We start from the raw sequence: 27297 nt of genomic DNA on the forward strand, positions 1-27297 counted from the left end.
CATACATACATACATACATACATACATACATACATACTTACACGTAATCCCAGTATCCAACTAGGTTCCATGTGGCAAATGTAGAAGGATTGATGAAAGGGATAGAAAGAAGGGGGAAAACCCGCTTGTTCTATTGTACCCCAATCCCCAAACACTAAGAATTATCCTTCTGTGGTGAGATTTAAGGATTAAAGTTCCAGTCACACACTTCAGTAGACCGTGAATCCTAAGGAGATGCCACTCCATTATATAGAAGGTAGACAGGACCACCCAGGCTACTTAAAAATAGACATATGACCCAAGATTGATGTCAGGGTCTTTTCTGTCTCCACTCTCTTCCAATCACCCAACAACAGACATCAGTGCTGACTGAGAGGGTGAGGCAGAAGGGAACAAGACCCCACAGACTCAATATAACAACGGACCTCAGACCCACTGAGTAAAAGAAATCTCTATCCACCATTCATACCTGGACATGTGGGCCAAACACACCAGTAATCCCCCGACTGAGCAAGACCCTAGGGTAAACATTAAGTAGGTGGTGCTGGGCCAAAACAAAGCATAGACGAAGTCACACAGGAGTGAAGCACAGGGCAACTCGCTTCCTAGTACGTTTATTGGAGCTTGGTTAAGAGTGAATGCAATCGGGAGTCCCCGGCCACAGCCCCATCAGCCCAACTGGACCAGGGCTCAGGGGTCCTGGTACCTTTCTTCCCATCATAGACAACATTATTAAAAAAAATAAACTTTACAATAATACATTTTCGCTCATCTGTAGGGTATTATTTCCATAGTTTTGTTTCTTTAAAAAAAAATGAAAGAAAGAGTAAAATCACAGGATATATGGATATGGATATACACATATGTTGAGAAAGGAGACCCAGTATGTACAGACAGTGCATGAATGTCTCAGAAATGAGAGAGAAAGCAGAAACAAGAAGAGAGAAGGGGCAAGCTTGGGAACCCACCAGAGTGCTCCATACACACACCCAGCTAGGGTCTCCCCAGCCCCACTCAACAGCCCTTCTCCCCAAGAGAGACCTGCCAAATGGACCCACAAAAAAATTCAAAAACAAACAAAAAAGAGCCAACAGAGGATCATTTCTCTTTGACTTCAAGATTCCTGGCATAAAGGAGGAAGGTACATCTTGGAGCTGGTGCCCAACCAAGGCTTGCTCATTCCCCAAAGAAGCTTCCTCCTGTAACAGCTCCCAACCCCAGCTATACTACAGGCACCATGGCCTGAAGCTGCCATGAGGCTTCCTACTCCAGACTTAAACCCACTAGGCCACATAATGGCTGGGGATGGCAGCAAACCATTTCCATCTCTGAAGCCAAGAGGAAGAGGTGACAAAGTCCTTGTGGCCAGCCCTGCTTCCTTGCTGACTGAGACTCTCTGTGAACCCTTGGGCAGGTCCCCAGAGTAGGCAGCTGCAACTGTCCTTTCCCCAGTCCACACCAGGCACAGCAAAGTACCTTCCACATCAGGGTCTCATCTTGTCCAGAGAGAAAACACCAGTGAAGAGAAAAGAGTCTCTCAAGAGCCTTGAGCCCTCGTTGGTGCTGGGTGTCCCTTGCAGGGGACCTCTGGGCAGGCTTCTGACTGCCCGCCTGCTTGTCTGTTTGGTTTAGAAAAACTTCTCCAGAGAAGAAACTTGGGAGGAGAAAGGTTCAGAGACAATGTAGGAAAAAAAGTGTTTTTGCAAGGGGTGTGTGTGTGTGTGTGTGTGTGTGTGTGTGTGTGTGTGTGTGTGTGTGTGTGTGTGTGTGTGTGTGTGTGTGTGTGTGTGTGTGTTTGTGTGTGTGTGTGTATATCGTGTGTTTCCATTTTGTCAGGCGGGAGTTCATATCTGGGTTGCTTGAAGAACTTTTGTGCTGGGTTCCAAAGGCCTACAAGGCCAAGGTCAGCATCAGGAGTGGGAGGGCAGTCAAGGCAGCCGACAGTCTGGCTCTGCTGGAGCCTGAGTTAAGTTTGATCACCTTTTACTCCCTGGACTGATGTTTGTCGTGAGCTGATCCAGGGCAGGCAGAGGAGGAGAAGCATACAAAGAAAACAGAAAACAGCAGGGCTGTGGTCAGACAAAGAAATAAGACACACCAGAAAACTGTCTGCTCTCTAGCCTGCCCCTCTAGCCACACAGAAACCTTCCCTTGCCTCTCCCTGGCACTCTGCGGGCTGAGCTGTGTCTCCAGGGAACTGAGCAGGACAGGAGCAAATGATGGATTCTGTCTCTTCTAAGCCTTAAGGCAATGGGCAGCCATCTCAGTAAATGGGCTAGTAGGCCACACACACACACACACACACACGCACACACGCACGCGCACACGCACACGCACACGCACACGCACACGCACACATACACTGAGAGTAGTAGTGTGTGCCCCAGCAAAGAATAGGAAAATAGGCCTGTTGACACAAGCTTGGAATCCCAGCATTCAGGAAATGGGGATAGGAAAATCATAAGTTCAAGGCTAGCCTTGGGTACAAAATGAGGTCAATGCCAGTAAGGACCATAAGATAAGATCATATTTTGAAATCAGCAAACAAACAAAAAAAGATTCCAGGCCCTTCAAGGTCCATAAGGGCCTGATTATTAACAGGAAAGAAGGTCACCTTCACCCTGCTCCCGACTGCTAGGATGCTCTTCCTCCACAATTTCTCCCACCCCTGCACGTCTGAAAAGCTTCTCCCTCACTCTTCTGCAGAATCACGTACCTCCATTCTCTCACTAAGTTATTATTCTAGGTCTATGAGTCACTCCTATACTCTGGACAAGGGACTCCTTTAAGAGTCTGGGTCTTGGGGTTGGGGATTTGGCTCAGTGGTAGAGTGCTTGCCTAGGAAGCGCAAGGCCCTGGGTTCGGTCCCCAGCTCTGAAAAAAAGAATTAAAAAAAAAAAAAAAAAGAGTCTGGGTCTTTCTTTACTTCTGTGCCCTGTAACCATCACAGAATTTGGGCTAGGCAAGTACTCAACCCATTTATCTTAGAGGAAACTTGGGGTGGGAGGCTCAGCTCAGAGTAGCTACTTGTTACCTACAAGGAGAAACCCATACCACCCCAGAAGAGTGAGTTCTCACTGGCCCAAGTTGGGTCAGAAGTTCAGCTGACCCAAGGGCTCTGAGTTCAAAGTTCACCTAAATAACAGTTCCTCCTGGTCAGACTCAAGTACCCATCCCCCCACTGTGCCCCTACTCACCTCTGTGAAGCACATGCTTAACTCTTTGGAGTTGTTGGCCTTCAGCCCTTGCTCCTACAGAAAGAAGGCAGGACAGGTTAGCAGGCTGTTTGGGTCCAGGTTTTATCCAGTGTTGTCACTTACTGCTGGCGCCCTTAAGCACAGGGTCCATACCAGATGGTGCTGACTGGGTCCCATGCAGCACAAAGCACCCTGCTCACTCTGAAGCACTCAGCATTTTTATCCTGGTTCCTGTGGGCTCCCAGAGAAAACTTTGATCTCCAGTTTGAGGTATTCTGTGGTCACTAGTCAGCCAGTCACATCTCTGAATACTACTCCACTGCTGTCCAAAGACAAAGATCATGCCCTTCCCTTGCACTGAGCAGTGTTTGGCTCCAAACAGCAACTCGGCGACTGTTATACTAAGTGCAAGCAAGTGCAAATAAATAAATGCCACAGAGAAAAATGGCCGCCGGGTGCCACCTCATCATTTGCCATTGCTGCTGGAGAGCTGTGGTGGAAAAGATTATGAGCCCTCATCTGAGTTCAGGAGAGAAGAGAGCTGTGATTGATTAGTGATGCCTGTCACTAATGTTAGGGATCTGGCAACTGTGCTTGGTCATTTCCACCCCAAAACACATGTGCGCACCTGAGCAATATGCAGATGAGGTGAGGGGTGAGAAGAAAAGCAGGCTTGGTAATGCTCCAGAATGCTCTACCTTGACTTAAGTACTTGGCAGCAGGACCAAAGGATATTCCCAATCAACAGTTCCCTGCTGCCAGCACTGTGCTAGAGACCCAAGAGAATAAACCGAGGACATGGCTTCAAAAGGCTTGGTTCTCACAGCAATTGTGGGGACACTCTGGCCACTAGACGCACCTAGAAAGCCCAGGAAATTATGCAGAAGTCACTGTCCTTGGCCAGAATTATCAATAATCCCTTGGACACCATAGGCAACTGATTATCCTGGGCATCTGGTCAATCGAGTGCAGCCCCAGCTGTCACTTAAAACTAAGCCAAGAAAGTGTGGTGACCATCCAGACTGAAGTACCAAGGGTAAGCAGCCCCAGGAAGAGCCTGCTTAAGACCACAGTACCAGGGTTCCCATGTGGCACGATCTGGCCCAGTCAAGCCACCAACTGCTGTTCTCTTTAGAGGGCATTGAGCTCTAGGCCCTTGAATCCCCAAAGTCAGGCTTCTCTTCTTCAAAACACAATGCCACTCTAGCCATGCTCTGGGCAGCCACTGCAGAGAGAACATGTCATCTTATCTTAGAGGTGTCTTCATAGTCACCTACTTGGCACTTTCCCCTACTCTAATCCTCGCCATGTCACATCTGTCCTTCCTGTGCACCGCCAAGAATCTACTTGTACCCCGAATCACTTTCTATTTTAATTACTAGGTGTGTCAAGCCTGGCCTGCCTTTAGGGTTTTCCTGGCAATCCTATGTCCTCTCCCTCCTTTCAATGTTTGCTAAATATGGAATCCATATAAATCAGTCAGGCAGCCCCATGGGATTTCAAGGTCCTTGTCCAATTAAAGGCATCCTGTGTTTGTTTCACTAATGTATTTTAGAGTTACACGTAAAATTGTTTTTAAATGGCCTATTACTTTAAGAAAAATAAAATCTGAGAGAATAACTCAACTAAAACATTTCTGAAGGTGGTAGAGTCACAACACTGTGACTGGACAGATACTCCAGTATCCTATGCAGGCTCTTAGACTTAGACACTGGTGACTATACAGGATTCTATATCAAGATCAAGTCACAAGAAAATGCAAGAATGTTCCCAGGCTCAAGCCAGAACCCTGTTCTCCAGCTTTACCAGAAATGCAGAGATAGGATTTGAACATGCATGCTCTCTAGGGCTCCTGACCTAAGCCTACATTCCTCCTAAGAGTGTTCAGGGCCCAGAAACTTATCCTAAACAGAGAGAAAAATCATTCAAAATTTAAGGACAGTAGACTCCATGGCTTTGAGAAGCCATACCCATGCAGTGAGGATTATCTGTCAGATCTGCCCACACTGCCAATGTGCTATAAGACTTAGTTCTAGAACTCTCTACCTGCCTAGTCCCATTCATTGTCTACACTTCAGGACCTAAATCTTTGATCCAAGGTAGTCTGGTACAGAATAAGAAGCAGGTACCCAAGAAGATAGAGCCCTGGGTTCAAGGCTTGGTTGCTCATTGCCCAAGACAAATTTACTGAGCCCAGTTTTCCTAGCTAAAAAATAACCTAGACATATGTACACACCTCACTAGGCTCCTGTGGTGCTCATGTGAGGCAAGTGAGGTGTGTGTATGCCCCCACAGATCTCAAGATTGTCTGTTTATAGCACAAAGCACAAAGAAGAACAAAGTAGTTTTGTATCCAGAAGCAAAACCCAAGAGCCAAGAGCCCAAGTGACAGGAAAGGAGCCTTAAGATCAGAAGGTGCAACCCAAGGAAGCCTGCAGTCTGGAGTCACTTAGTGATGGGTAACACAGGGCAGCATCCCACTCTCTCCAAGAACTCCTCTACCCTCTCTACACAATGACAACTCTAGAGGCAAAAGGCTAGAAAAACCTCTGCCCTCCTGTTTCCAGAAAACAGTAGAGACAAATGGCTACAGTGGCTTCCAACAGCTAACCTACCTAGTTCTAGTCATGCAAAACAGCAGGGAGAGGGTCCCAGCCTGGCTTTTCTAAAAGTAGCACATGGGCAAGGAGGAGCGGAGAGATAGAAGTTCTACTACCTAACACCAGAACACAGAGATTCAGATTCACTGTCTCCCTCCATAACTAGATGTGGCTTGCTCCTTTCTCTTCTTAAGTATCTCAGCCCTGAGGGTTCAGCAGGATGGTACAGCAGGTAAGGGTGCTTGCCACAAAGTCTAATAACCTGAGTTTGATCCCCCAAACTCCACAGTAGAAAGAGAGAACTGACTCTTACAAGTTGTTCTCTGATGTTTACATTTGTGACATGGCTTGGATACATACACATAGAAATAAAAAAAGGCAAATACAAGAGAATCTCATCCTTGCCTCAAGGGGCTTGGACAAAATCAGAAAAACAAGCTTATACACAAGGGTCTTTGGGCAGACTTAATCCCAGGAGGGAGACCCATCCTCCCCCAGTCCTGCTCACACATGCATGAGCGCGCGCGCGCACACACACGCACGCACGCACACACACACACACACACACACACACACACACACACACACACACACACACTTCTCTGTCAACTAAAGCTGGTCTGAGTTCTGCTCCTGCCCTGCTCAGAACCTCTCATGGTGCAGGATCAGAGCCTGTGGATGTTGGATATCCCAAAGGACACAGGCCCAGGCTGCTAGGACAGGCAGACATAGCACTTCCAATAACTACTCTTATTACATGAAGGTAGGAGAGAGTGGCTTTGTGGGAAAAGCTAAATCCTGAAGGCCACCAGAAACATGGGAGGAAACAGGTGACACAGGGAAGGAGTCGCACACCTGCAAGTTTCATCCTTCTAGAACTTTCTCCCAGAGAGATCCTTTTTGCCCAGAAAGTCCCCAGGCTACGTCCTAAAGTGAAGTCTTGAAGTCCCATGAGTGTCTTTGGCTTGGCCCGGGTACTAGTGACTAAGGCCCAGTGCTAGCCTGCTGGCCAAGCAGAGCAAGCCAGCTCTCTCCCTGTATCCCTACGTCTGTTCTCGGCCCCATCCCCAACCTTGAGCCCTTGACCTTCTCTTTCAGTTATACGCTCTCTGTTCAAGCCTGTGAATGTGAGTATTGTAAGAATCTTCAGCAGGCCTTTCTGACTCTCTGCACCTCTCCCTTGCCAAGTGATCTCCACCCACTGTCAGATTAGCCCCTGTAATCTTGGCTCTGAGCATTGGCCAGAGTTTGTCAAGATCTCACTGTTCACTACTTTCTACCACTTCCATGTGTACAGGACCCACCCCTCCCAACACAGCACTCTGTGTCCTGACAAACTATAATATTTTTAGATCAAAGCCACGGGTCTGTAAATGTTTTCAATAAAGGGCCAGTGGTAACCATTTTAGGCTTGGCAGCCAGAATGACTATTACAACTTCCTACAATGCTTCCTATGGCACAGGGACAATATGCAAACACCCTAAGTCATCAGCTCAGCTCTTCCCTCTGCCTGCCACACCCTTGTTTACTCCAAACTATGTACTCGATGCCCATCTAATTTCTCCAGCCCTGGCAGCAGGTTTCCCTTACTGGCTAGTCCCTAGCTTTCACTGCCATACAAAGCAAGCCCCCCAACCCTAAACCCAAGTAGATCAATCATCTAAATGGGATTCCTGTCTATTCAGGAACAGGGTACTGGTTGATTAAAGTTCTCAGTCTCAGGAGTCAGTATAGAGTTATAGTTTCTATTAAGCAAACGATGACATGTGCTAATGTGTTCCCTAGTCCTGTGCTCCAGTACCAATGGGCCTGGGAAAGAAAGCCATAAAGTAAGAGTATAGGATGAGTAAAGACAGAAATGCTACTGTTTCAAGGCCTACTTCAGGCATCAGGTGAGGGTCTTACACAATCCTTTAGTCCCCCTTTTCAATTGTCCAAGATAACTGGGATAAGGCAGCCTCCTGCCTCAGACTTCAGAAACAAAGACCTTGGTTATCTAAGACTGGCCTGCCTCCCAGCCAGAGACCAGTGGGTTAGGGGATAAAGGCAAGGACATCCACACAAGGTTCAGATATGGACAGATCTTGAGGCTGGAGACCACCTTGGAACATATCAAAAGCTCTCAAAGTTCCAGAGCCAGACAGCCATAGAAAGGGGGCCAGAGTCGGGTTGTTTCTAAGAAACAACCTGAGGCTACATCAAAGACATTGGACAAAGTACCAACTCAGGGCTCCCTAGGCTGTATAACATTCCTGCATCCCAATCCAGCAGGCCTTCAATTAGAATGAGAGATCTCAACACCACATCTACATTTTGTGCAGAGCAGACTTGAGAGGGAGGAAGCAGAAGGCAACTGGAGGCCCAGAGGTCCTGGTCCTGCTCAGCCACCAAGTGGCCATGAGATCACAAACAGGTTTGACGAAGAATTGTTAAAGGATCCATGCAGGCTTAACACTTAGACATGCCTTGAGTTCCCATCAGGCTGCTATCTCTAGGGAGTCCCTTGAATTTCCCCCAAGGAAGGGAGGATAGGAGCAATGGTGTACAAGTATCTCCTAACTAACTGATTTTCTTCTTTGTCTTCTAGAATGGCCATCCCTAGTATACTGTTCAGTGACTTAGCCAATGGGTGCAAGGTTGACAAGCCCTAGGGCTGGGCCTGAAAGAACCACCTGTTAATGAGACTCCCCACCCAGCCACAGAACTCCCAAATCCTTGTCTTTGAGCAGCAAGCTTCAGTATACAATGCATGTTCACATCATCTCCCATACAGCTTGTCCATCGTCTTCCCTGGAATCAAAACAAGATTAAGACAGGCCCCGAGAGTAGAGCCTGTGAAAGTCTATGATGTAGGTGAGGGAAAAAACTATGCAAGGATGCTTTAGCAACCTAAAACACAAACAAAGAATGGGGTCCTTGAGATGGCAGAGCCAATAAAGATATAAACCTAGCACCCTGAGTTCGAGCCCCAGAAACCCACACAGTGGTGAAAGGAGAGAATTGATTCCACAAAGTTATCCTCTGACCTCTACATATGTGCCATTGCATGTACACCTGTGTATTCACATCATACACAAGCAGGGTCGCAGATAATAATTAATTGATTGGTAAATACATAAAGAATTAATTTTTTTCTAAGAAATAATGAGACATGGAGTTATTAGGCACTGAAAAGTCTTGCATGAGGGCTCATGCCACAGCAATGAACTTCTCCGTGCCCACTAGGGATCACAGGGAAGGTATAGGAACACCAAGTTTGGGCTAATGTAGCTACCCCACAAGTAAGCTTTCCCCCAAAAGCCTGGGATCAAGGGTATCCGCTGGAGTCATGGAAAGCATAGAAGGACAGAAGAATCCTGCCTGGGTCTGGTCACCTGTCAAGTGGCACAACTCTGACTAAGCTAACTGTCTACCACATTGGCATAAAGTTGAGCTGACAGCTGTCTGTGGCAAGAGAACCTGAACCCTCCTGGGCAGTCATTCAGGTATGCCCAATGTGGTTAAGAGGAAGGAAAGATGACATGAATACATCCTCCCAAACCAGGGAGGGTGCCTTAATGGAGGAAGTAAATAACAAGAAAAGGTCTAATTGAAGGCATTTAAAGGTAGCGATTGCTGATGAGACCCCAGCAAGGAGCAGAAGAAACAGTGGCTTCCCTAAACACGCGGGTCACTAGCACAGAGCTGTGATTTGATGGGTACCCATGAGGAACTTGTTCAAGTTTTCATTCCAGTACTATGAATGTTAGGGTCTACTGATTGGAGAAGCCTACAGCCAACTATCTCTGGTCCTCCCAAACCTTCTCGTAGGCTGTGTCACTGCTCATGATCCAGATCCCAGCAATGCATTCAGCCAGTCACTCTCAACTCCTGCCTGTAACATCTCCTGTAGCCTCTACCCACACCTCACTGTTTACTCTCTACTTGTTTTTGCATTCTAGACTATATTTTATTCCAAATATTTTGTTCAAGAGGAGTGTGTATGCGTGCGCGCGTGCGTGCGTGCATGTGTGTGTGTGCGCACTCGTGCGGATGCGTGCATGCAGCATGTACATCTGTTTGTCTCTGTATTTGTCTGTGAGTCTGTCTGTGTCTACATGTGTGTAAGTGAGTGTGCATCTGACTTGCTTAGGGACAACCTCTTTAGCAGACACACTATTACCGTGAAGGATGTCATTGTTTGACCATCAAAGTCATAAAGACTGTATGTCTTAGAGTTTCTATGGTTATGATAAAATATCATGACCAAAAATCAAGTTAAGGAGCAAAGAGTTTATTTGACTTAAATTTCCACATTGTAGTCAAGCCAGGAAAGGAACAGAAACTCAAACAGACCAGGAACCTGGAGCCAGGAACTAATGCAGAAGCCATGGAAGAGTACTGCTTACTGGCTTGCCCCCATGGCTTGCTCAGCCTGCTTTTATTTAGAACCCAGAACCACCAGCCTAGGGGTGGTACCACCCACAGTGGACTATACTATCCTCTATCATCCACTAATTAAGAAAATGCTCCACAGCCTGACCTTATGGAAGCATTTTCTCAATAGAGGTTTCTTCCTTTTAGGTGACTATAGTTGGTGTCAAGTTGACATAAATCTAGCCAGTGCACTATACAACCCAAAAGAGTATCAACTTCACTCATCAATGTTTCCCTATAAGCTCATATAAGACCCAGTATGAACTGAGTCTATGAGTCACATTGCATGCATGCATGCATACATGGATGAATGGATAGTTGGATGGATGGACAGATGAACTTAGAGTCAGATGAAGGTTTGAAAATTCAGGTCACCAACAGTTAGCACCAGTATGTCACCTAAGAACTCTGGATCACTTTCCTCAATGTCAAATAGGAATGTTGTCACCTCATTGTGAATTCAATAAGATGAGAATTATCAGCATAGTAGCTGATAGTTGCCAGACAGTAGCTGTTTGGTAACTATTACATTTCTCTTGTGCCCCAGTATGTCTAATACAATGCCATTAGGTAACAGGTGTTTTGATATTTGCAAAGAAAATGCCTAAATTAACAAAGAGGTAAGAAAGGTTCTTTTTCCTAACTCCCTACCTAAACTCCTAAACTCAAGGAACCTTCAACGTTCCTTCAATGGCTCCATTTGAGTGGTTTCCCATATCATGTTTGACACCCATATCATGAATACATCATGTCTGATGTATTCTAGATCTTAAGCTGTCACAAGCTCCAGCTCCCAAGTTTCAGGGACACACCCCTCACCTGGATAGATGTGCAGGTGGTGATGACACTGGTCCCCAGGCTGGTGCTATCACTGAGGTCATCTGGCAGTGAAGGAATCTTCTCCACCCGAGGGGCCTGGGTAGCTGGGAGTGAGGGGCCTTTGGGAGACATGTTCACATCTGTGCCATTACCAAAGGCCTGAATGGCATTCCCTGAAAAGAGGACAGATAGAAACAGCAAAATCAGAAACCACTTCCATCATGCCTGGTGAACGTATTCCTAACCACTGCCCTCCCACAAGGGTGCAGAAACTGAAGACAAAAATGATAGGATTTTAGAATTTGACTTTGCTAAAGCTCCTTTCAGACTTAAAATGTTCTCACAGTTGGTGAGGAAAATACAAGAGGAAAGCTAGACAAGGCTCTTTGCTGTGTAATCTCCTCATCAGTCTGTGTTCTTCTAGGGGGCCTGGGAACCCTGTCAGAGTAGAACATCAGCTGTTCTTTGCCTTTTCAGATGACCCAGCTGTCCTCAAGAGACAAAGCCTCTGAGAAGCCTGGAGTCCTCCCTTGTCCAGGAGGACTTGGGTATCTGAACTCTGACACCACAGAGAACTGTACCCTACAACTTCCAACTATGCTAGGATCGCAGGTAAATACTCAAGTTTACCTCCAGTTAGCTACATGTCCTTTAATGACAGGCACTGGGACCTATCTCTGAATTCCTCAACAGACAGGAAAGGAAAAAAGACAGACGAACAGAAGGAAGAAAGGAGAGAGGTGGGGATGGTAGGAAAGATGTACAGGTAGAATTATCAGCAAGGGATGTCAGGCTGTAAAGACCAAAAGCAGGCTGCATTTGACTGGGATTTCTTGTCCCTGCAGCCTTCAGACCAATAGTTAAAGGACTGTTTTTTTGTTTTGGGGGGTTTTTTTAGTCCTCAGTTCTAATACAAAAGAACCACTACATTGAGAGAGTACCTGTGGTCCTCGGGAGAAGACTCAAACTCTAAGAGAAACTGGCTGATGCTGTCAGAACAGCCAACTAAAATCCTTCAGTATTGACCTTCCATGGGCATAATAAACCTGGGAAGCCCACTGACAGTTCTAGTATGAAATCTCTAAGAGCTCAAAACTTCAGGTCTCTATAGAAAGTTCTATACAGTAGCCCCACAGATGTCACTGGCCATCCTAGAAAGATGGGAGGGAAATGACCACGGTGGGCAGCTCTAGGTTCCCTCCCAGGTAGCCGAAATGTATGCTGGGTAGAGGACAGAAGGGACATAAAGGCACGGGAACATTTTCTCAGACTTACGGAGGCATGGGTTTTCCGTGAAGTCCCTGAGGAACTTCTCACACTCTTCTTCCATGTTCCCACTGCCACGACAATTGCACCAGGGAGACACCACGATGCCCGTGGGGTTGGAGTCCACATAGTTGGGTGTCATATCAAACCCTGGGAGGGAGAAAGGGAAGAAATAAAGATGCACAGGTACCATAGAACAAAGATTCACATTTGCCTTCCCACCCCACCCCCAAACACAGATGCCCTAACTTACACTCTTAACTCTGCGCACGATTACCTCTGGCGACTATGAGGTCAGCAGGAACAGAAAGACCAAAGGCCTTGAGAACCACCAGACTCTGTGTCATCAGGAGGGCAGCAAAGAGCCCAAAAGCAGCTCCCACCCAGCCTTCAGTCTTCCTGGCTTTCTACCTCACAAACATGCAGAGTGGTTCTTCTAGACTCAAGGAGTTGAAGGCTCCCATCCTGGGTTAGATCTCAGTGCTAGCGTTTTCCAACTAAGTGAACCTGGTCAAGGAACTCAATTTCTCTTAAGTATCAGTTTTCTTGCCTGGGAAATAGAAACATCAACCACTCTTTAGAGGAAGCTCCACAGACTCATCAGCAGTACCTAGAAGGCTGTAGTTTAATTTCCAAGGCCCTGTAACAAAGGCACAAGGCCCCTCCTGATAAGAGGGTAGCCTCCCTCTCTCCTAGATGCTCTGTCTGAATCTGCCGCAGGCAAGGTTATGCTGTCAGTCTCTTCTAACAGCCTTGGGCTGGGCTGCAGCTAACTCCCACCCCAGTGAGATTGGGGGAATGGAAGGGGGTGAGGGAGGAAACTACTGAATGTACAGAAAATGTACTCGGAGCTTACCAATCATGCCAGCATAAGAGCCCAGACATGCCTGGTAGTTGTCCGCAGGGCAGCTGGTGATTGTCCGGTAGGAGGCTCGACAGTTGGCGTGGAAATCTGCCAGCCGGGACCTGGTGTAGGGAAAAGACCCAAGGAGGAAACAGTTTAGTCTGGCAGCCTGCTCCAGCCTCCTCCACACTGCCTGGGGCTCCACACTGCTGATCCTAGGACCTAAGGAAGCCAGGAAAGGGGGGAGTAGAAAGTGAAGGGAGACCTATAGAGCTGGGCATAGTGCAATTTAAAAGCCCAAGCCATGTACCTGTAATACCAGCACTGGAGAGCTAAAGCAGGAGGGTTTGAGGCCAACCTGAGCTACATAGTGAGTTCCAGGCCAGCCTGGAACATGGGGTGAGACCTGTCACAAAAACAGAGCAAAAGTAAGAACCATTCTTTAAATGGTTCTTACTATCAGAAAAACAGAGCAGGGTGGGGCTATGCTGGTAGACAGTATCCAGATCTGGGACAGGGAACGAGGTTCTACTTCCTGACAGCTAGAGCCTTGAAGAATGATGTCTGTATCCTGAAATACATTGCTCTTCCCAACCCAAAGTGGATCTAAGGGCCCTACTCTAGCCTGTTGCTCGAAGAAGCCAGAACTCAGAAAGAAGGAAGGGTCTCCCTAGAGTGAGGCATCTCCTCATTCTCACCTTGATCTTCTGCCTCATCACAAAGCAGGCCAACAAGTGGCCCCTCTCCCTACCTCCCCAGCTCACCAGGCATAGCCCACCTTTTAAATGTTTCTCTTCATTTGTAACCAACTGTGCACAGCTCAGTCACACTTAGCCAAGAGCAGGTCCAGGCCTGTTCTCTAACCCCAGCCTCAGAGCTAAATGTGACAATGTCACACCCTTAGTTAGCTCCCTTTCGCCCTAGTGCTCTGGCTGCAGAGGTTTCCATCAGCCTGGACTGAGGAGGATGCTTCCCCTTTATCCTGTTTAAGACAACCATCACCACCTACAGGGAGTGTCCTGCCCATGTGACCTCATTGATCAGTCCCTCTCCGGCTCTAACAGCACAAAGAAAGCATGGTCCTACCAACACTTCAACCTCAGACTTCTGGCTTCTACAACTGTAAGAAGAGTCTATTTTTACCATAAGCTGCCCGGTGTCTGGCACTCTAGTACATCCCTGGGAGACACTATAGGGTTTTCAAAGATTCCACTTTAGCCAAATCCCCCTCTGGAAGGAAGCAATAAGAGAAGATAAAGGCAGAATGAAGATCCTGTAGAATCCTATATTGTGAGCAACTGCTGTTCACCATCTTCTGTATGAAGTTGTTTAAACATCTTCTCTATGAGTTATTTAAACACACCCTGATGGAAATGCAAGCATCCATTTCAATTCCATGTAGGCATGTGTAGAACATATGTCCTATTTCCTGCATCCCCAAAGCCACTGAGACCTTTGACACAGGTATTTTCCCATGGTCATGTGGATTTGTCCTTCTTCTCAATGCAACTACACAGAAAGTCTAGACCTAACAGCACAGAGACTTGCTGGCATTGCTTTGTGTGGTCTCCCCAATAAGAACATCCATTGCAACTTTCTTTCTTTCTTCACCCATATCCTCCCGGACCCTGTTAAACATGGATGGTAGATATCCCTCATCTTGGCTCCAGCTTGGAGCATATCCCCTGGCACGTGACTGACAGAGTCAAGATGGGGATGGTAAGATTGTCAATATGGAATCAGAAGGGAACCCCAGGGACATGTTCAAGGCAGCACACTCCCCACCCACTGATGAGGGCACAGGGCTTTGGTGAAGTGTTACTATCGTCTCAGTTCCTTACAAATAACATCATCTGCCCAAAACTGAGCTGAAGGTTCCAGCAAGACCTGTAGCTGTCAGAAGCCTCTTGAACTGCTCCAATCACCACCAGCATCCAGAGCAGCCTTCTCCTCTCTAACAAGTTTGGGTCCAAGATCACAGGACACTGGGGAACCCTGCATACCTTTTGGCTGGCTTCAAAGTGCAAAGAGTCTTTCAAAATCACCAACTCAAAGGCTGGAGGAGTGGACACATAAATGGGAGAGTGGATATGAAAAATGTCGTTTGAGAGATCTAGAACATTTCACTAGCAAATGAGAGATCGGCCAGGCTCTGTAGGGGAAGTGGGGATGAGGAGGCAAGCCAGAGAACAGAAGGTGAAAGAGTACAGACCCCTTCAAGGGTTGTGGCCAGAGGGGCTCCCAAGCTGGCAAGAAGGATGCTGGTCCAGCTGCCCAGAGAGCCATCTGTCACATGATGGTGCTCAAGCCCTTGTTCTACTGCGTGACCTGGGGCTCACTAGCTATGTCTCTGGTACTCAGTGTCCCCACTTAAATAGAAAGCTATGCTTGCCCAGAGCTTCAATAAAGCGGTGAAAGATACTGGACAAAGCAGCTACCAACTCAGTTAGCAATCATCATCTTTGTTGCCTTACCCCCAGCACTCTGCCTGGCAAGTGCAAACAGGAAATGACTATTCATGGCGCACAGAAAACAGAAGCACTCCACTTTGTCCTGTGTGGGCAATGTGAGCGTATCATGGGAAGGAAGGCACCAGAGACTGCTTGGTGGACCCCAGGAAGACCCTGCCCTCCTGAAACCACTGATCTTTCCCATGTCCTGATGAAAAAGGAATGTCAAGGGGAAAAAGCAGAGGCTCTGGAAACGAGGAAATGTGCACGGGGCCCCACAGCCAGGCCCCCATGTTAATGTATAAGGAAAACACCATCTTAGTCTCCTGTGGCTGCAGTCTACTGCCCTCAAAAAGAAGTCTGGTGGTTAGTGCCAGAAACCCCAGACGTGACCCTGTCCAGAGGCGAGGATGTGGATTTGGGCTGCCGGCTGGTGAGGGGATGGGAAGGGAGGGAAGCAGCTAGACCTCCGCTGTCGTCTTCGCCATTCTCAGCATCAAGGCGGCTTGGCAAGCAAAGGGGACAAATGGGGCCATTTAGGAGGTTGCCAAGTCCAAGTCTCCAGGAGGCCTTTGATTGCTCAAGTTTCTCTCTGCCTCTCAATCTGTGATAAACCCACAGCAGTGAGCCCCCTCTGCCAGTACAGGAGACCAAGTGGAGTGGATTTCCTTCAGGCCCTTTCCATACTCCAACTCCAGCACAATGAGAACAACCACGTGAGCACTCTAGCCCAAACCATATATGTGGGGTGCCAGCTGGTGATTGCCACCTCCTCTAGGCAAAATGTCACTCATCCCCTAGTCCCTGGGATGTCACCGGTCCCTTGGAGTCTGTTTCTGCTGCCAAGAGCTGAACTTTACCAGATCAGTCCCCCACTTCACAGATTTAAGACACACACCCCCTCCCCAGAAAAGAGATGTTGTAAAGAAATCCTGAGAGGGAAAAAAACGGGACGATAAATAGAAAAGAGCAGAGAGCCAGCAAGTGAGCTGAAATGCACACAAACTAAGCTCCTCTCAGCTGAGCTCAGGGGAGCAGGTGGAGTGCCCCAAAATCACAAGCCCTCTCTGGGCCTGGTTCATCAACAGCTGTGGCTTAATCAATCACATGGACGCAGCAGGGGAGAGACACTTGACCCTAATTTGATGAAAAGGTGGCCATATTAGATGCTGTATGCTCGTTTCATTTGAATTTCAGATGAATGTTATTATATTAGTAATATTATTATTATCTTACATCTCAGACACACATACTAAAAAAAGTTGTTTTTTGGGGGGGGTTGTTTTTGTTTTTGTTTTTGTTTTTGTTTTACTGGGCATCTTATCTTTTTAATCTGTTACCACAGGTGCCCTGGCCACTGGAGAAAGAGCAGAGTGGGATGCAGAAAGCAACCCGTATAGCACACTTCTCAAAGTGATTCTCTCTCCTTTTTTCCATATAGGAAAAGGTTTGTTTGAGCTTACCATTCCAGAAGGAATAAGAGCCCATCCTGACCAGGGAGTACGCCAGCAGGTGACAGGCAGGAAACTAAGAGCTCACCTCTTGAAAGGTTGTCCCAAAGCAGAGAAAGCAAAGTACAGGTAGGGTAAGGCTATAAGAACTTAAAACCTCTCCCCTCCTCCAGTGAGACACTTCTGCCAGCAAGGCAGCACCATCCAAACCTCCTCATAGGGATTCTCAAAGTATAGCAAACAGACTACCAGCACTGTTGGCCAGAAACTGCTAGACATGCAAATTCTCTATGCTCCGCCCCAAACATGCCCTGCCTAAAACTTTGAAGCACAGCTGGAAATCTCACTACCAGGCCTCCAGGAACTGAAATGGCGCACTCTGAGTCTGAAGTGTGGCAATATTCACAGATCCTGCCTTCTGGTTTAAATACTCCTGCTTTATGCCTCAGACATGGAAGAAAGAAAACTCTAGGAGGACTGTAGCTGCATGCAGAATATGCATGCTTCTATATACATATAATACTCTCTCTCTCTCTCTCTCTCTCTCTCTCTCTCTCTCTCTCTCTCTTACATCCAAAGAGACACAATACACAGCTATAGGGACACAGGTTCGTGTCCTTTATTGGTGACATTCTGTCTTTTTTTTCTTTTCTTCTATTGCATATTTTCTTTATTTGCATTTCAAATGATACCCCCTTTCCAGGTTTCCCCTCCAGGAACCCCCAGCCAATCTCCCTACCCCCTACCTCCATGAGGGTGCTTCCCTACCTACTCCCTCCTGCCTCCCCATCCTGGCATTCCCCTACACTGGCACACTGAGCCTTCACAGGACCAAGGGCCTCTCCTCCCATTGATGGCCAACAAGGCCCATCCTTTGCTACATATATGGCTGGAGCCATGGGTCACTCCATGTGTACTCTTTGGTTGGTGATTTAGTTCCTGAGAGCTCTGAGGTGCCTGATTGGTTGATATTGTTGTTCTTTCTATGGGGTAGCAGCCCCCCTCAGTTAACTGAGTCCTTTCTCTAACTCCTCCACTGGGGACTCTGTTCTCAAGAACTCAAGAAGTGACTCCAGAAATTCAAATAACCCTATTAAAAATGGGGTACAGCAAAGACTATACATGGACTGACCCTGGGCTCCAACTAGACATGTAGCAGTGAATAGTTTTGTTGGGGCACCAGTGGAAGGGGAAGCCCTTGGTCCTGCCAAGGTTGGACCCCCAGTGTAGGAGATTGTTAGGGGACAGTAAAGGGGAGGGGTGGATGGGGAAGGGAACACCCTTATAGAAGGGAAGGGGGAGGGGTTACGGGGCTGATGGACAAGAAACCGGGAAAGGGAATAACATTTGAAATATAAATAAGAAATACCCAATTTAATTAAAATGGGAAAAAAACTGGGGTACAGAGCTAAACAAAGAATTTTCAACTGAGAAATACTGAATGGCCACAAAGCACATAAAGAAATGTTCAACATCCTTAGTCATCAGGGAAATACAAATCAAAACAACCCTGAGATTCCACTTCATACCAGTTAAAATGGCTAAGATCAAAAACTCAGGTGACAGCAGATACTGGCAAGAATGTGGGGAAAGAGGAACAGTACTCCACTGTTGGTGGGATTGTAAGCTGGTACAACCTCTCTGGAAATCAGTCTGGAGGTTTCTCAGAAAACTGGACATACCACAACCTGAGGGCCCAGGTATACCACTCCTGGGCACATACCCAAAAGATGCTCCAACATATAACAAGGACACATGCTCCACTATGTTCATATCAGTCTTATTTATAATAGCCAGAAGCTGTAAAGAACCCAGATGCCCTTCAAGAAAAGAATGGATTCAGAAAATGTGGTACATTTACACAATGGAGTACTACACAACTATTAAAAACAATGAGTTCATGAAATTTCTTAGGCAAATGAGTGGAACTAGAAAATATCATCCTGAGCGAAGTAACCCAATCACAGAAAAACACACATGGTATGCACTCACTGATAAGTGGATATTAGCCCCAAAAGCTCAGAATACCCAAGATACAATTCACAAACCACATGAAGCTCAAGAAGAAGAAAGACAAAAGTGTGGATGCTTCAGTCCTTCTTAGAAGGAAGAACAAAAATACTCACAGGAGGAAATATGGAGACAAAGAGTGGAGTAGAGACTGAAGGAAAGGCCATCCAGAGACTGCACCACCTGGGGATCCATCCCATATACAGACACCAAACCCAGTTTGTGGACACTATTGGGGATTCCAAGAAGTGCTTGCTGACAGGAGCCTGATATAGCTGTCTCCTGAGCGGCTTTCCCAAAGTGCAACTTTCTTTCTTGGCCCAGACTACCACACCTTTACAAGTCTGCTTAAGATAGCTACATTTGGATGTGAAGAGTCCCCACAGGCCTGTGCATCAGGCACGCACTCTCCAGCTACTGGTGCTGTCTATAGGGACTGTGGCGCCTTAGGATGTGGGACCTAGCAGCCAATTAGAAATGGGACTTTGAAGGTTTTAGCCTAATCCCGAATTCTGACCACTCTCTGCTTCCTGCCCATCAGTGATGTGAGAAGCCTCTACCACATGAGTTCTGCCACACTCTCCCAGCCATGATAGACAGGCAGAGACCCTCACAATTCATGAATGAAAATAAAGCTTTCTTTTTGTCAACTAATTCTAATAGGTATTTTGTTCAAGTATTACAGAGAAACTAACACAGGAAATGAATTTCTCAGTCATATCCTCAGAGTGTTGCAATGCCGGCCAACGCACAGCTTCTGGTTTGCAGTTCTCAAGCTGTAGCTCTGATGTGGCTAGAATGGGAGTCAACGAGTATCTGTTTGTAGTTGTACACCATGGCCAGGGGCCTGCCAATCAGAACTGTACCAGCACCAGCACCAGCACCAGCACCAGCACCAGCACCAGCACCAGCACCAGCACCAGCACCACCACCAGCACCAGCACCACACCAGCACCAGCACCAGCACCAGTGACCGGTACCGATGACACCACACTCAAACATTTCATAGAAGGGTAAAGTGTTCCCAAGAAGAGAAAATGGCTCAGGATAGGCAATATAAACAATGCCTTCTGGAACCTGGAGAGGCCTGGCCCAGATTGGATCAAGTGTAAAACCCTTTCTCTTGGCCATTATGGTAGAAAGGAGGCCCTGACTAAGCTTCTCCTAATGGAGCAGGCAAGAAAGAACATTATCTGCTTCCTGGTTATCCAGGCTTGAGCACAAACATACCAGGTTCACAGTTGTCCCTGGGGTCACATTAAAAACACTTACATAGCAATCTGAATAAAGAAAGGGGGGAGGAGCGGGAGGAGAAAGAGAGAGAAAGGAGAGAGGAAGAGGGGGGAAGTTTCCCTCCTTTGCTCCCTGGGATACACTATCTCTTCTAAGTTTTATTTTATGAGCCAATCAATTACTTTTATTTTTAACCTAGCTGTGTCTCTGTTAGTTAATTTTAAAAAATGATTACTACTTAACTTCACTCTCTGATGATATTAAAAGGCTTTCTCTAGCCAACTTGAAACAATTAGAAAAAAGCACACTATGAAAAAGGTTACGCAGAAGCCCACAGAGATGGCTCAGTGGGCTTGTCTCACAAACAAGGACTAAACATGATATTATCTGCTTGTAATTGTAGGGCTGGGTAGACAGAGGCAGGAGGATTCCTAGAGCTCATTGGCCAGCCAAGCCTAATAAGTGAGCTCCAGGCCCATGAGAGACCCTTTCTCAGATGAAGGAAACAAAATGAAACCTGAGCTCACCCTTGGACATGCACACATGTGCTCCACCCCCAAACACATGCACCCTGCCCCCAGCCAACCACCAAACACATGCACTTCACCCCCAGCCAACTCCCAAACATATGTGCTCCGCCCCTAGCCACCAGCACCCCCCCAGACACACATTAAAAGTAATATTAATTAATAAATTTTAAAAACCTGCCCTTGGAGCCCACTACTGCCAAACTACCACACATATCCCAACCTGGCATACTAGACTGGCAACACCTCAACACCAGACATCTGCAACTTTTTCTCTCCAGCCCAATATTCAAATACATCCCAGCTTATAGCTGATCTAAAGCAGCTTCACCCCTCCTCCATCCAAGAAGCCTCCTCCAACAAGACTTACTACAAAAGGTATAACCCAGCAGGAACCCAGACAAGCAGCTCCCCACCCCCTGCAACTGTGTAGTCTGCCACCCCCTGCTTAGAGTACTCTGCAACTGAATCAACCACCACACACCGGCCTGGCCTGGCACAGATGCAGATGGCAAGTACTCCCCCAACTGACCAGCTCTAAGCAACTCAACCTGGCACGGACCAGTGAAGCACCTCCCCTTTATTACCCACGTCTTCTCTGCCTAGTCTCCTCCAAGTTCCCCAGGCCTCTGCACCTCCAGGCTCCAGCTCTGTGGGCAGAAAACACTTAGCAAGACACATCAAACACAGATATCCAGGTCTCATCAGAAAAACACAAACAATAAAATTAAATTAAAATAAAAGTCCATAGTCACGGTCTGCAATGAGAATTATTTAGATGAAATTAAAGACACAGAATTCAAAAGAACAATTATAAATCACTTCAAAGAGGTCAGAGGATTTAGAGAATACAAACAGTTGAATGAACTGAAAACAGGAATAAAATGATTGTACCCTGAGTAAACACAAACAAACATCTTAATGAAATAAGGAAGTTCATCCAGGATATGAAAAATAGAAGTCAATGTAGAAGCAGAAATACCAAAGAAGAAAATTCAACCTGAAATAAGGCTAGAAGTGAAATTCTCAGCTAGCACTATGAAAAGTTTGGTGGATAGTTTCACAGACCAGAGGGGTCAGTTGGAAGATAGAATATCAGGACTTAAAGACAAATTAGAGGAACTGAACCATTCAACCAAAGAAAATGGAAAAATAAAATTTTAATGCACAAACAGACCATGCAGGGTCTGTGAGACACCATAAAACACCAAATCTATTAATTATAGGTATAGGGGAAAAAAGAGAGGAATCCCAGATCAAAGGCTTAGAAAGTATTTTCAATAAAATATAAAATAAAAATTTCCAACCTTGAGAAAGTATGTCCATACATGTATAAGAAGCTCGGAGAACTCCCAAACAAGCAGGACCAGAAAAGAATATTCATCCACATGTGATGGCTAAAATATATATATATAACCAACAACAACCACAAAAGGACATTAAAAGCTCCAAGAGAGAGAGAATGTCCAAGAAAGGTCAAGTCACATAAAGGCAAGCCTGTTTGAATAACACCTGATTACTCATAGAAACTTTTAAAGCCAGATCTAGGGAAGATATATTCCAAGCTCTGAAATATCATAACTGCCAACTCAGAATATTAAACTCAGGAAAGCTATCTTTTATAAGTAAAGGAGAAATAAAAAGTTTCTGTGATAAAAGACAAACTAAAAGAATTTATGACCATTAAGCTGACTCTACAGAGGATGCTGGAAAAAACACTTGGGACTGAAGAGGAAAATAAATACATCCAAGAGACTATAGAGAAAAATATACAATACCAGGACAATTCATCACAGAAACTAAGAAAACATCACAAAGTCATCAAAACTACAGAAATTAATATACACCTTTCAGTAATAACTCTGAATGTTAATGGTCTCAGATCCCCCAATAAAAAAAAACACAAACTAGCAAACTGGATTAAAGCCCAAGATCCATCTTTTTTTTCTGCTCCAAGAAACATACCTTACCATCAAGGGAAACATCACCTGGAATAAAGTTATTGAATGGGAAGGGGTACGACAAGCAAATGCAGCTAGGGAACAAGCAAACATAGTTATTCCGATATCTTCGAAAATAGACTTCAATCCAAAACTGGTCACAAGAAATAAAGACAGACACTGCTTACTCACAAAGGGACAGTCAATTCATTATGAGGATATCAACTCTAAGAAGCTATACACCAGACACAGGTGCACCCAAGTTAATAAAACAGGGGCTACTGGATGTAAAGCAACACATTAACCCAGCATGGTAACGTGGGGAATTGGAAACCTCAATCTCAGCAACAGACAGGTCACCCAAATGAGATTTAGATACATAAACATTGGAATGAAGAGACACCATGATCAAGTGGACCTGATAGACAGCTACACGACATTCCACCAAAAGGCAACTAATACACATTCTTCTTAGTGGCATTCAGGATGGTCTCTAAAACAGACCGTAATTTAGGACGCAAAGCAAGCCTTAACAAATATCATTCCAACTGTGGACAACTCTAATTTCTTTTGACTTGCGGGCATCTTACACATCAAACCATTCCTTCTGTAGCTCAGGAGAGCAACTCCACCCCATCTGCTTCCAATATCCTGTAATCGCTGTTCTCACTGAAGCTCTTTAGGTCCCATATTTTCCTCATTCCCCTTCAAGTTTAGCTGGCTTGCCAAGTTAAGTTTATGGTTATGAATAAAAGCTAAATAAATACATATACATATGAAAATGGAAATAACTTCCAGTATTCTGTCTGAACACAATGGAATGTCTTGACATCAAGAATAAGAAAACTGCACCAAGTACATAGACACATGAGACTAATCAAGACCCTATAAAATGATAATTGGGTCACTGAAAAAATACCAAGAAGAAAATAAACACTTTCCTAAATTTAAATGAAAATGAAATCACAACATACCAAAACCTATGAGACATAAGGAAGGCCATCCTAAAAGGAAAGTTTATAGTGCTAGATACCTATATCAAAAGTTCTAAATAGGGTTGGGGATTTAGCTCAGTGGTAGAGCGCTTGCCTAGGAAGCGCAAGGCCCTGGGTTTGGTCCCCAGCTCCGAAAAAAGAACCAAAAAAAAAAAAAAAGTTCTAAATAATTTCAAATGAAATAAAACTTAATGGTGTAGTGTAAGGCCTTGGAAAAATAAGAATAAACAAAATCCAAAAGTAGACAGGAGAAAATAATTAAGATTAGAGCAAAATTTAATGAAATAGAAATTATATAAATAGTATACAGAATGAGTAAAAAAAAAAAAAGAGCTGGTTCTTTAAAAAAAGATAAGCAAGACTAAGTCATTAGCCATATTAACTAAAGGAACAAGAGGAATGCCCAAATTAATAAAACTGAGATGAAGAGACATAACAGATAGCAATGAAATTCAGAAAAACCATGACGTATCTTAAAAATGTATATTCCACTATACATATGTAAACTTGAAGGGGAATGAGGAAAATATGGGACCTAAAGAGCTTCAGTGAGAACAGCGATTACAGGATATTGGAAGCAGATGGGGTGGAGTTGCTCTCCTGATATATATATATATATGTATGTATATATATGTATATGTATATATATGTATATGTATATGTATGTATATGTATATATATGTATATATGTATGTATATATGTATATATGTATATGTATATATATGTATATGTATGTATATATATGTATGTATATATATATTCCCCCTTTTTGTTGAAAAATATAGAAGAAATGAATGAATTTCTAAATGCATATGACCTACCAAAATTATATCAAGTTGAAATAAAGAATTCAAAGAGACCTATAACCAATAATAAGACAGAAGTAGTAACAAACAGAAATCCCAGAATTTCTCCCTTGTTAACACAGATGCAAAAAAACTCTCAATAAAATGCTAGCAAATTGAATTCACTGCAGAATTCTACCAGACCTCCAAAAAAGATCTATAGTCAATGCTATTCAACTTATTCCACAAAACAGAAAAGGAGAAAGTTCTTCCAGACTCTTTATGTAAAACCAGTATTATCCTAATACCAAAACCAGACAAAGACACCATAATAAACAATAACATACACAGCACTATCCCTGATAAGCACAGTTACAAACTTTTTTCATAAAATACTCGAAAACAGAATTCCAAATCACCTTAAAAAGATCGCCCATCATGATTGAGTTGGCTTCATCCCAGCAATGCAGGGATAGGTCAGCATCCCTACGTCAATAAATATGAATTCACACTAGTACTGCAAACCAAAACTATGACTGAAGCTCTTGGGCCCCAGGGAAGAATCCACTGCTGCTTAGCTAGAGTGACATAGCAGCAAATCACCTTCTAAATGTATGTGTTTGCACCCGCAGTCAAAGGACACCCTTGTCCTTATCAGAGAAGCCTTTCTTTGTAATGAATGGAGGTGAATGCAGGGACCCTTGGGTGCACAGGATGCTGATAATAAAAGATGGTTGAGGGTTCAGCCCTCAACATTCTCTTGGTTAGCCTTAACTGTTAACTTCAGAGTCACCTGGAAGACAGAGACTCAACTGAGGGATTGACCAGATCAGACTGGCCTGTGGAATGTCTGGCCAGCTTACTCAGGGAATGGCTACCCAGAAAGCCCTGAATACTGAGGAAAGATACATCACTATCAAAGTGACCAGGATGTGAGTTGTATCTGTATCTAAAATTTTAAATATAAAATCATGTTAAGGGATTAAAAACCAGCAGCCAGCATGGTTTATGCCCCCTGGTTACAAACAGGCAAAATGTTATGCGGAACACTTGAGCAAACTCATACAGAAATTTCAAAAGACACTCTTTGTGTTCTCTTTTACCAAACTTGCTTAGAACTTGTAATTATTTCTTGAAGTTTAATTGAACGAAGACTTGGGAATCCTGCCTTATTGTGAACAATAATTTCTCTAGGCCTTCTAGTGAGAAAATGTCCTCAGTTCTGAAAGTATCAGCAAATTCAGCCCATTCTATCCTGTGATAAAGAGACAGAGAAAAGTCCCACTCTTAAGAAGGCCTGCTCTTCACTCTGGCAGCCCCAACTCCTGGGAGTGGCCACGTTGAGGAGAGACTTGGTGCTGGCCCACAAAAGGCTGCCAAACCATTCTGAGCATGGAGCTGCCAAGGATCCCTCTCCTCCTCCAGATCCTCTGTGAAAGAACCCAGTCAGGCACCCAGTCTCTGCCATGACCATCTGCTGGATTTGAACCTTGGCTCAGCTTGGTCTGAATGGCTTACTCAAGTCATTCAATGAGGCCCTGGTTTCCTCGACTGCTAAATGGAAGTAACAATGGTACTGAGCTGATGTGGCCTTAGGAGGATCCAATGAGCTATCTGATGCAGGTGTGGAAGCATCCGGACAGATTCAGGCACAGCCAGTACCCTGCCAGAGTTTGCTCTTATGAGGATGAATATGATGGGTGCCACTAACCAGGAAGGAACTCTGTTCCTCCACACCAGAGTCACTATCCCCCTGACCTGGTAAAGTAGCACATAGCACTTTACCAACCTCACCATATGGCATTCTGACAACAGTGCTCCAAATTCAGTATCATTATTGATGTTTTACAGATTAGGAAATGGAGGCCTAGAAAGACAGATTAACTCACTGAATAGCACAGCACCAGGCCAGGAGACTTAAGTTCAGATCCAAACCCAGCAGGTTTTCCCTGCTGTGCAGGCTAGAACTCTCTCACATTTCTCAGTCCCTCACTTCTCCCCTACCACAGTCACTCTCGAGCCACGGAGACATAGTTCTCTTCTGGGGTCAAGCCAGAAATAACTGTGTGCCACCTTCCTCCTTTCTCATCATCCAGTCTGGAGTGCACACCATCTCTCCTCTGGGTGAGCCAAGACGGTGCCCATGGCAAATAAGAATAACCTGGAAGTGGTTGTGGTTACAACCACTGGACACCAGCTAACCAAAACCAATCAATCAAACTTAGTCTACCACTGAAAGACCTGTATGGCAACCCCAGTGAGGGACCCACATCTTCTCTTGGAAAGAGCCAGCAGGACCAAGGTAGGACAAAGGCCAACCCAAGCCCACGTGGATCTCCAGGTGGAGACCCACGTGCTACTTCTTTCTCCAAGAGATTGTCACTGGATATACCTCTTCACATCCTCCAAAGATATATCCTTGTTTTTCCACTTCTTCTCCATCCCTTCACCTGTGTTCCAAATCTATTATTTCTGGGTAAGAGGAGAAAGGAATTAAATGTATGCATCATTTGATTTTAATTGAAGGACTGTTCTATTTCATTGAACTGCTAAGTAAGCTGAACAGGAGATTGTGTTTACATAAGCAAACCCCAAGTCACTATAGACTTGCTGTCACATTAAGTCAATACTTATGAAGGCTCTCTATTTAATTATTCAGTGAGGATTGACTTATTATTGTGTTAAGAGTGTGGTTAGCCTTGAGCTAGGTAGCCAGCCAGCTGAAAGATTTCTTTCAACTTTCTCTGAATGGTAATATGGTT

General features: G+C 45.2%; 1 protein-coding gene across 1 annotated transcript in view; it reads right to left on the reverse strand.

Annotated features, from left to right (window-relative positions):
- Positions 1 to 582: 582 nt before the first annotated feature.
- The window catches only part of Gfra2 (GDNF family receptor alpha 2), a 97496-nt gene continuing 70781 nt past the window's right edge, over positions 583 to 27297 (reverse strand). The window contains 6 exon segments of the mRNA XM_032917909.1: positions 583 to 1985; positions 1988 to 2012; positions 3198 to 3251; positions 11034 to 11206; positions 12309 to 12449; positions 13156 to 13265. Of these exon segments, the coding sequence (XP_032773800.1) occupies positions 1891 to 1985; positions 1988 to 2012; positions 3198 to 3251; positions 11034 to 11206; positions 12309 to 12449; positions 13156 to 13265 (598 nt within the window). The 3' untranslated portion in view covers positions 583 to 1890.

This window comes from Rattus rattus, chromosome 12, assembly GCF_011064425.1.
Source record: "Rattus rattus isolate New Zealand chromosome 12, Rrattus_CSIRO_v1, whole genome shotgun sequence".
Lineage (NCBI taxonomy): Eukaryota > Metazoa > Chordata > Mammalia > Rodentia > Muridae > Rattus > Rattus rattus.